Below are 10063 nucleotides of genomic sequence, written 5' to 3' on the forward strand. Positions count from 1 at the left end.
GAGCCTAGCAAGGACGTAAATGACAAGCCTACTCTGACGTCCAAGAAGATGAAAGCCCCCGAAACCGGGAGCGCTGACCACCAACATGCTGGTTCGTGTGTTTGAAAAGTTACAGGATTATCGAAATATCCTCATGTTCCATATCTTGTTCAACCCGCGGATCTCGAGCTCTTGGAACTATTCCAGATCATTTTGTTATAAAAAATGAAGGTGTCGGACCGATCGGCCTAGTTAGTGCTTAAAAAAATAAAAATAAAAATAAAAATAAAAATAAAAAAAATAACACATGATCAGAACGAAAAGGCCCCGAACATTGATATATTCGTTTATTATTTTGACACGGCGACACCTTTTGCGTTGACAGCCGAGGAAGCCTGCTATTTTGTATCCGCCCCCTCGCTTCCGTAGGCGGAAGGATCCGTGAGTTTGGATACGGCCACAGGTGCCAGAGCCAGATTTCGGTTTCATGTTTTTTTGTTTCTTGGTGCAAATAAGAAGTATGTTATCTTTGTGATCAGTGAGTGTAAGTTACTATATAGAGTAAAAAGATGAGAAGAGATGAAAGGAAACCTCTACTCTTGGATAACTTTGTCTCTGACTTTCAATAAGAAATTCTAGTTTTGTTGCGTTCGTAAGAAATAGTTTCAAATTGGGGAGAATGAATGATGAACGTAAGAACCGGTTTGCCGCGAGCCCTATTCCATAACGTTTCCCTCCCTCCCTCTACCTCTGCCTAATACAAATCAGAACATCTCCAGATGAGAACTTGACACTGCAATTGCTATATCTATTCATATGCTATGGAGCAGAGACAAACGAAAAACTTCAATTGTCGACGGCCCAACCAACCATCACAAAAATGCGGTGCTCCGCAGTGAAGTTGATCATGTACGGCTGCTGCAATGATCACAATTAGTGCGCATTAAGGAAAATTTTTTCCATGAGATCATTGATCCCGTTATCACTATCCACAGCACTGTACCAGTATCTAATTATAGCAACACACCCAACAAGGTGAGGTGTTTCCCCCTCCTTTTCCATCATGCCTTTTAGCTCAAGAGCCTGGATATGCAGTGATCGACCCCCTGGAAACATATGTATGTTCGGGATCCCGCTCCTCGTTGAGGTGGGCAAGTCTGCTCTTATCGTGATGATATGACAGTCGTATGAGATGATTGACCAACGCAAGTGTGGTATCATCGTAATGTTAATGCGGGGGAGCGGAAACTTAAAACTCCATCTTATCTAAGGACGAATGACGTTGAAGACTTATATAGGAAACGCCCAAGCGGTGGTGGGAGAGATCAGAATTCCGAACTGTCCTCCTGTAGCGTGTGATTTCAGCGCTGGTTGGTTTGTTGCTGGCTGCTTGAACTCAGGTTGTCACAACTAGCTTGAAGCTTACCGCGAGATCTCAAGGGATGTTGTAAGGAGGGGTTAAAATTGTTTCCTGATAGGTACGCACAGCGTAGACCCGACAGAGCAGATGGCAAAGATGGGATATATTCATGCTGAGACTTTTGACACAGTACGGAGTAGTAGAGAATACATCAGTCTCTACACTCAAGATTCGACACATCAATTGCAAGAAGTGAAGCTGGGATGTTTGAATGCAAACTTCACATTGGCGCCCAAGCCCGTTCTTCACACGGATCATGCAGGGATGGGTGATTCTGATTCTTGAGGTCCTGTAACTCGGCAGGGGTTGAGAACGTGTTTGCCCATCACCGATCCTACTGGCACACTGCCCTCAATATGGAATATTTTAGCATGAGAGAAAGTGAGAGAGAAGCCATCTACGGAGTAGATGGAACGACGAGAAGATGGGCGAGTTTGTAGTTGTTTTATTTCAGCAACCACACGGCACACCGAGGGGCTGGTTTCTTACCAGGCCGATTTCTGCGCATCATCTTTTTTATGCGAAACCCCGCAAGTTGATGTCATTCCAGAGAGGAGCAGAGTAAGGCTATTCCATAAGAAGGCTGGATCGGACAAAAATCCATCGTCACCATCACTTTTGTTCACCCCAGCAGCCACCGTCGCACCGTTCGGCCACTGTTAGGGCTTGTTGCCATGCAGGAGGTTGTGTAACCGTGCGCAAGGGAGCGCAGACGAGAATCGGTGAGGTTGGCCTCTGATAGACTGGACCAAGAGCCGACGAGTGACCAAAATGCGCGATGTGTGTGATCTGGATGTGCCGTCTTGCATTGGTTGGGCGCTTCAAGCAGCGTTTGCTGCACATAGAGCGCGCGATTGGCTGAGGCAGGCAAGGTTGGGCTGGTTGCTGGCTTGATTCTTCCAAGGATACAAGCATCCTTTGCCAGCATCGGCCAGCCACCGCGATTTGGTCTGTTTGCCCCGTTGGCCCCAACCCCCTGCCTGAGCGACTGGGCCGCCGGGGGCCTATATAGCCGCTGTGGCCCCCCTTCCTTGTCTGCGCTGTTGTTGCTATTATTTCCTACTTTTCTTTGCTGCAGTCTGTGTTTCGAATTTCGAACCTTCTTCCCCTTTATTCTTTTCTCTTCCCTTTTTATTTTCCTCTAATATTTTTTTATTCCAATTTGCACTGGTTGGCTGGCCCAATCATATAATATTCTATTTTTATCCTCTGTCTATGCGCTTCCTTCATTGCGTCATCGTCTCTATCTAGTTATTTTCAGTAACAACATAATTTTATATCTATCCGCTCTCAGGTGTCTCGTGGCCGCGCCAGAGTCGTCGACTAATTTTTCGCCCCCTACCGACGACGACGCTGAAAAAGGAGCATATTATATTATTAACTATCCTCTATTCAAAGCAACCGCTGCCATCCATCTATCTATTAAATATCCTTTTCCCCAAAACTTTTGATCATCAACTTTTTACCTCTCAACACCACAAGCAAACCAACCACAAATATACAAAAACATAATGTACGCTGCACGCGCCACTAAACCCAAGCTCTCTCTGAGCATCGCTGCCGCCTCGACCAGCAGCACATCCCGCCCTGTTCTATCCCTTAAATCCCCCGTTGCCATGTCTATGGCCATGTCTCCTCGGACACCGCTATCCCCATCTCCTCTAAGTCCAACTACTCGCAACACAAAGCTCAACCAGCGTGGCTTCTCTACCATGCCTCAACAAGCTACCTTCGCATATGTCAACCCTACCTCCTCGAAAAGTATCCTCAAGAAGAACGGCGTCAGCTCCAGCTCCAGCTCCAGCTCCAGCTCTAGCTTCCCGAGCAGCGGTGTTTCTTCTAAGAAAATCCAGTTCAACTGCGAGCCTATCATCCACTGTGTCACTCCCATTGAGAACACAGATGACTACTACGGTGGCTACAGGAAGATGTCCAGAGACGAGCGACGATGGCTGCTCCGCTCTTAAATGAAGACTCAAGAGGAAGAAAAAAGCCCACATGCAGAAAAAATGAAAATGAAAAATAAAAAATAAAAATAAAAAAATTACCGCATTGGGAAAATTTGAACGACGCGACATTTCTATCTACGATTCATCCACCGAGTCATCTTCCATTTCTGGCTCCCTCTTTTCTTGCCCTCTCCCTTTGGGAAAGAGAGAAAGGGGGGTTTAACATTTGTCCACTGTTTTCTCCCTCTTTCTGAGTGTAGTCGACATGCGACTATGCCATGCAGCTGGAGAAAATGTATGCTCAGATTTTGGCAATCCCCTCTCACGCGCCAGGGGTCACTCGTTCGAGTTATACCCATGCACCTATCCATCCACCATAGGGACTCGAGGCTTCACCAACAGCGACCAGCTGCTGAAAGAGAATACCACAAGATTCGCTCTCGGGGAGGATGAGGAGGAGGAGAGGGGAGCATTTGGCTGCGATTCAGGACTCTGGTTAGTCCTGGGGAATGTGGTGAGCGGGGAAGTTGTTGTAACTACATTGCTTTGTAATGTATAGAGAAGTGAAAACGAGAGCAGCAGCCGTGCACTTTTCGGATATATATTATGGATTTATGCCCTTTTTTTTCTTTAACGATTTTATGAATGAAGTATTTTGTTTTTTGCCGTATTCAGTTTCGGTTAAACTATATTTTTTTATTTTTTTTATTACTTATTTAGTTACTCTTTCTCCTCTGAATATATATATTTTTTTTAAGGCAAGAGTAAACATTCCACGGATGTATCCTCTGGGGTAGTTAGCTTAGTCGTTTACTTCCCTTGTGTAGCTCAGATGTAACTTAGCTTTTGGGGACGAATACCCTGGAAAGCACTGTACCACCTGTAAGTTACCTGGAGGCTTTGCAAGGGTGAAGTCGCATGGGAATAGGGGCTCTAGCACACAAAAGAAAAAAGAAAGAAAAGGCCCCTTTAACGATACTGGATCCGCTCTGCTCCCTGTCCGGTGCCTGTCCGGCCTGTTTAAATCTTTGAATGTAACATAAAAAAAGATCTTTCTGGAGCTAAGAATCAGTCGTGCCACCACCCCCAGGTGTGATATCGTGCATCCCAAATCATTCACGTGATTGTAATTTTGGGATTTGACCTGAATCCAATTTGAAATAAAGAATTGGGAAACTCTCTAAATTAGAATATATCGTATAATAAAATACTTTTCAAGTAAACAGTCACGTTTACGCGGAACTAGATATTTAATTCCCAACTGGATAATGTGAGATCTGGTGGGTTAAATATTGCTGCAAGAAACCGTTCCACCTGTGATTGGTTCCCTCCCGCCATGCTTGCTTGAATGAATTTCTTCCCAGGACTCGAGAACCAAAGCTTGCCTGCTGTACCTCCTGCCCACCGCTGTTCATGCCCAACGCTCTTTACACTCCTTTATTTTCGCAACACAGTCAATGTTTTCTCTTCGACAGTCACTGCGGGGACTGTGCTATCAAAAATTATTATCTCGCCATCCTAGCTCTGGGCGGAGATATCTGTTAACTCTCGCCATCGAATCATCATGGTAGGTGTTCATAGCTTACATGCGATATCTGCTCCTTTTTGAACTATGTTGGCTACAAAGGAAAACATCTTTGCTAACATGCTTGATGCCTTGCCCGTGGATTGAAAATTCTCCAGCGATGATACTTCTGTGGCCATTGTTGAGAAGCATGACGGCTTGTCATCGTCATCCTCCTCTCCATCCCGCTCTTCCCTCCATTTCCTGGAAAACATAACGGCAGACTCGAGGAAATACAACGGGATCCACCCAATCGTGGCACTTGATTCCCACCAGGAGCATGCAGCAAAGCTGATAAATAAGGCTTTGGCATATCTCCCCGCGGCCGAGCTTACGGACCCAAAGGATGTGGGACGGATAATCACCCTCTCTCCTCACGCCACTTGGGGGATCGCGCCGCTCTTACGGAGGAAGCCGGATTTTATCTCAGTCACAAGGGGTCCAGGAATGCGATCAAACCTATCTGTTGGATTGGATACGGCCAAGGGACTCTCTGTGGCCTGGCAGGTTCCCATTGTTGGCGTACATCATATGCAAGCGCACCTGCTTACACCCAGGTTTGCAACTTCTCTCCAGCAACAACGGGATGCCAAGGCAGATACAGAGTTCATTAGCAGTCCAAATTTCCCGTTTATGTCCATTCTTGTATCTGGTGGGCACACATTGCTTGTACATTCGAAGTCGATAGTGGATCATGAGGTTCTCGCTTCCACGTTGGACATTGCTATTGGAGATGCTCTCGATAAGCTTGCCAGGTCTCTTTTACCCCAGTCATTTCTGGAACAGTCAAATACCACGATGTACGGTAAGATGCTAGAAGCATTTGCATTTCCTAATGGCCATCGTGATTTCGTCGACTATCAACCTCCAGCAACACGAGCGGAGGAAGCCATGAAAGTGAAGGATAATCGGTGGGGATGGTCCATACCCCTGCCTTTTGCTCAAAGCAGAAAGTTGGAATTTACCTTTGCGGGTATTGCGTCGCGGGCTCAATCCATTATCTCCAACAAAAAGGATCGGTGGGAGGCGGCTGGGAATACGGGGGAAGGGTTCATGTCAAATGACGAGAGAATAGATGTTGCCCGGGCCTTCATGACCGTGTGCTTTGAACATCTTGCGTCTCGGACAGTGATTGCTTTGCAAAACATTCGCCAACGACAACAGCAAGAACAAAGGAACCAACGGCAAGACCCGACATACGGATATCAGACTTTTGAGGATGTAAAGCACCTTGTCATTAGCGGAGGGGTTGGTGCAAATCTGTTCCTGAGGAAGCTGTTCCGCTCTTTTCTCGACATTCGTGGATTTCAACATCTAGAGGTTATTGCCCCACCGCCTTATCTTTGCACTGATAATGCCGCGATGATTGGATGGGCAGGGATTGAAATGTTCAAAGCTGGATGGCACTCGGATCTTCGATGTCGGCCATTACGGAAGTGGTCACTTGATCCTCGCGCTGAGGATGGTGGAATCCTGGGGCCAGACGATTGGATAAAAACCGATTCAATCTAACCCTCTCGAGGAAAATAGGAAATCATGACTTGGAATGAATTCAAAGCCGAATGTCTTTCGTTTTCAACTCTTCTTTTCATTTTCTTGCAATGTAGGTTTTGGATGAAAGAAGAGTCTTTAGCGACAACATACATTAAGGACCTAGAACAAGTGGAAAGCTGGTAATAAAGAGGAAAGAAATCGCATTAAAGAACTGGAAACGGAAACATGCGGATCAAAACCAATGAAAGTCGTCTAAACATGCAACAAAGGAAACGGGACGATATTAAGAGGAAGGCATCACTGCGTTGACAAAATCTCACATACTCCTTTCCAATGACCCTCTTCATATGTTGTAATCTTGGGCAACAGCTCAAAGATTACCACATATGTATGCATCATGACTCGAAATATTAATAACCCAAAGAAAAGGAACCTGTTTAAAGGCAAATGGCAGACCCGATGCAAGTTGACTCAGATGTGTGAAAGGAGAATTGCCATGAACACGAAGGCCCGCAAACCACAAATTTACCAACCGCCACAAACCCGCCCTGCGGCGTTATCCAACCTAATACCGTTGGGAATGCACCATCCGACGTAACTCTCATCCTAGGAGGCTCTTTATTCTAAGCTTCTCTTCATCATGGCTATCGTGACTCCCCCGACTTTCATTATCAGAGCTTGCCCTCCTAAAGGAGCTTGGGGTCGTCATAGGCAAAAGATTCCTCTGGCCGCGTTCCAAACACTGTTTGACGTCCGAAATACTTGTTAACCCCATTCATTTCCTTCATTTGCTAGCAGTGGTCTGGAAAAACCCCAGGATGCGAAACTTCATACTCATGAAATTGGAATGAACTTACAAGCTTTTCGACATCCTCCCAATTTTCTCCCGTGGCCGCTGCCAGTGGGCGCCATATTTCAGGCCTCAGCTGATTGTAGTGTCTTGTTACCTTTTGGACTCTCTCCTCTACCCACTCAGAGCCCTTGCGTTTGGCGGCGAGCCGTTCATGCCTCTTCCGACACGCGTTCGAGCTCTTGGAAGGGAAGTTTTCTTCCTGAATTCGGGTCCAGCCATAGCCTTGCGCACGAGCAGAGATGAGGATCTCATCATCTTGCTGCGACCACTGTCCCGATTGACTGCTAGGCGTGGCGGGTGTGGCGGGAGATGGAGGCACGGCACGCTCTGGCCGTTCGGGAATGGTCCGACGATCTAACGTGGAAATACGCGGTGGTGGCATGGTACGAGGGGAGCTTTTATCCTCCCATGGTGGAGTTGGGCGACGTGCGGTTGCCCCTGCGGCGGCGGCAGGTGTTCGTGTTTGACGCATGGTGGCTGTCAACATCGTTGTTCTCGATTTTGGGTCAGGGTACGGCCTGGATCGTCTAGATCCGCGGGGGGTTGTCTGTTTCGGCATTTTAGTTCGTGTCAGGTCACAGCGAGAAGAGTCACAGGAACGATCGTGGCTTCAACTTCGAGCACGACGAGTGAGGGAGCTGTCAGGGTATGCGCTCTGTATGAACGCGGAGGCCAGCCAAGTCGTGGAACAGTGATCGACAAAATATTTATACATGAAGAAATAGAACAAATCGCCTCACTCCTCCACCCAGGCCTGCGTCATGTATATTCCTCCTTCTATCGACTAGAAGGGAGAGGGGCAGTTGGGGCTAGGAAAGGGCGGAAGAAAAAGGTGCTTCTGTTAAATTAATCGGCCGATGGTACAAGATATATGTGCGGCGAGGACGACCGTGCGATAAACTGTTTTGTTCGGGGGAGGGGAGAAAGAAGAAAAGAAGAGGAAGGGAAAACAAACAAGAAACCAGGCGGACGAACAGAATAACCACGTGAGAAAAGGCCTGTAAGGGGAACTCTCAGCCTTCAGCAGTGGCTAGCAGAAGCCTGGCTTGACCTGGCACTTGTCTGCTTTTCTTCCCTTCTGTCTTCTTGGTGTTTCTTCTTCTCTTGCTTGATTTCTTGGGTGATGGGTTGGTTGGATTTGTGCGTCCGTGCGAGAGGGTTTTAAAGAAATACTCATGGGCTCCCAGCAAGGCTGTATGTCATAGGCATCCACCTGCACCACACCAAAATGCTTCCAAGAGAAAAACAAATAAGAAAAAAAAGGAAAGGAAGCAAAGGTTGAAACATGAAACGAAGTGACAACTATTTCCTGATTAAAAGCAAGAAAAGAAAAGAAAAGAAAAGAAAAGTTATAACAACCTTTTGAGAAAGCTGAAGAATACCCAAGGTCCCTTGGGATATCTAAGCGCCTTTTTTCGGTCTACCCTTGCTCCTTTCTATTTTGCTTGGTCCTCAGGTTCCGTTTCGTTTCAGGAGGGGGCCGCGCTTTTTTGATGTTTCAGTGAACAAGAGGACAACCGCCTGCAAGGAAGGAAGGGAGGGTTAGAGCGGATGGGGTGCGTTATTGCGATATGCGATATTCGATATGCGGTATGGGTGAACAATATGCAGCGGCGGGTGTAAGCTGGGAAGGACGGGAGGGCGCGAGCAGAAAACCCCTTGGGATGGGAAGGCGAGACGAACCGAACGAACCCGGTTCGATTAGATAAATAAGTATACAATATATATATATATATAAATGATAGGCAAGTAGCTGCTCCAAGTAATATGTATATATGTTTCAGCGAAAGTAGCTGCGGGAGGAGAGAAGGGGGGGAGGGAGGGGGGAAGAAATAAAGCTAGCAGAGTAGAAGGGAAAATGTCAAGGAAAGAGAGAGGAGGGAGGAAGACTTGTTAGGGGACGAACGAGGTTGAGCGGAGTGGAAGGGAGCGAGTGAGGGAGGGAGTGGGGAGAAAAGCGATAATATAATCCCAGATGGGTGGGTGACAAAGCTACAACTTGGAGAAGGGGGTGCAATGGCTTCGGTTCTTATATGAAACTGCATCTGCGGGCGGGATCAAATCAGGCCTGTCCGCTCTTCTACTAGTCGGGATATTTTGATATTTTGGCTCTTTTTTTTTCAAGATTTATATATTTAACTATATATTTTCAAACATTGCGTTGATGCAAATCCTTTTCTTTTCTTCTTTTCTTCTTCTCCTTGCCTTGTCCGTTTTGGGATAGAGGAGCTGGACTCCACGGGTAGATGAAAGGTTCCTGTTTTTTCAACCTAGACATGGTGGCCCAGCCATTCCTAATTGTCTTTTTTTTTTTTTTTTTTTTTTTATTTTTACTTTCTTCTACTAGCTCTGCCGTTCTAAGCACTCCATCCACCCCCAACTTGAGGTTTATGCGCTAGATGTATATGCGTCTGTAGCAGTGAGCGCTTCGGGGGAGAGAGCGGGACGCATGATTGCACAAAACAAAACAAAAATGGCTTAACTGCGCGGTACCGCCGTATATCTTTTTACCTTTAGGAGAAGGGGGGTGGGGGGTTTGGCTAACGGACCGGTCCGTCGATGGGCGGGTACGAACCAGGGTGAGGCTGGATGGGGGGCTGGATGGGAGGGTTGGGGGGAGGGTTGGGAGGGGAGTCATCGTCCACCTGAGGAGTGAACCCAGCCAGTGCTTTCTTTGAGCCTAGAGGGGGGGAGCGGGGTTTGGGTTGAAGTAGGTAGACGACAAGGTTGAAGTGGAAGCACGCAGGGGGGGGGAGTGATTCTAGTGGGTGGTGGGTGGTGGATTCAAGCGCTGGGAGCGCTGA

At 47.1% G+C, this 10063-nt stretch overlaps 3 protein-coding genes across 4 annotated transcripts; 1 reads left to right on the forward strand and 2 right to left on the reverse strand.

Annotated features, from left to right (window-relative positions):
- Positions 1–450: 450 nt before the first annotated feature.
- On the reverse strand, positions 451–2619 carry BDCG_01613 (uncharacterized protein). The gene has a single exon (XM_045417133.1). It carries the CDS (start codon positions 2325–2327, stop codon positions 2022–2024), a length of 306 nt encoding a protein of 101 aa, XP_045274035.1. The 5' UTR covers positions 2328–2619; the 3' UTR covers positions 451–2021.
- Positions 2620–4541: 1922 nt separating this feature from the next.
- On the forward strand, positions 4542–9560 carry BDCG_01615 (glycoprotease). The gene is made up of 2 exons (XM_045417134.1): positions 4542–4915; positions 5032–9560. The coding sequence occupies exons 1-2, from the start codon at positions 4806–4808 to the stop codon at positions 6422–6424; spliced, it is 1503 nt and encodes a 500-aa protein (XP_045274036.1). The 5' UTR covers positions 4542–4805; the 3' UTR covers positions 6425–9560.
- On the reverse strand, positions 6509–8952 carry BDCG_01616. 2 transcript variants are annotated; one of them, XM_045417136.1, is made up of 3 exons: positions 8619–8952; positions 7264–7806; positions 6509–7148 (listed from the first exon to the last, which is right to left on the reverse strand). In XM_045417136.1, exons 2-3 carry the CDS (start codon positions 7744–7746, stop codon positions 7008–7010), a joined length of 624 nt encoding a protein of 207 aa, XP_045279662.1. In that variant the 5' UTR covers positions 7747–7806; positions 8619–8952; the 3' UTR covers positions 6509–7007. The 2 variants fall into 2 exon arrangements, with proteins under 2 accessions (XP_045279662.1, XP_045279661.1); XM_045417135.1 differs by lacking the exon at positions 8619–8952 and having other exon boundaries at positions 6545–7148; positions 7264–8193.
- Positions 9561–10063: the final 503 nt, after the last annotated feature.

The sequence above is a fragment of the Blastomyces dermatitidis genome (genome assembly GCF_000003525.1).
Source record: "Blastomyces dermatitidis ER-3 genomic scaffold supercont1.2, whole genome shotgun sequence".
Taxonomy (NCBI): Eukaryota; Fungi; Ascomycota; class Eurotiomycetes; order Onygenales; family Ajellomycetaceae; genus Blastomyces; species Blastomyces dermatitidis.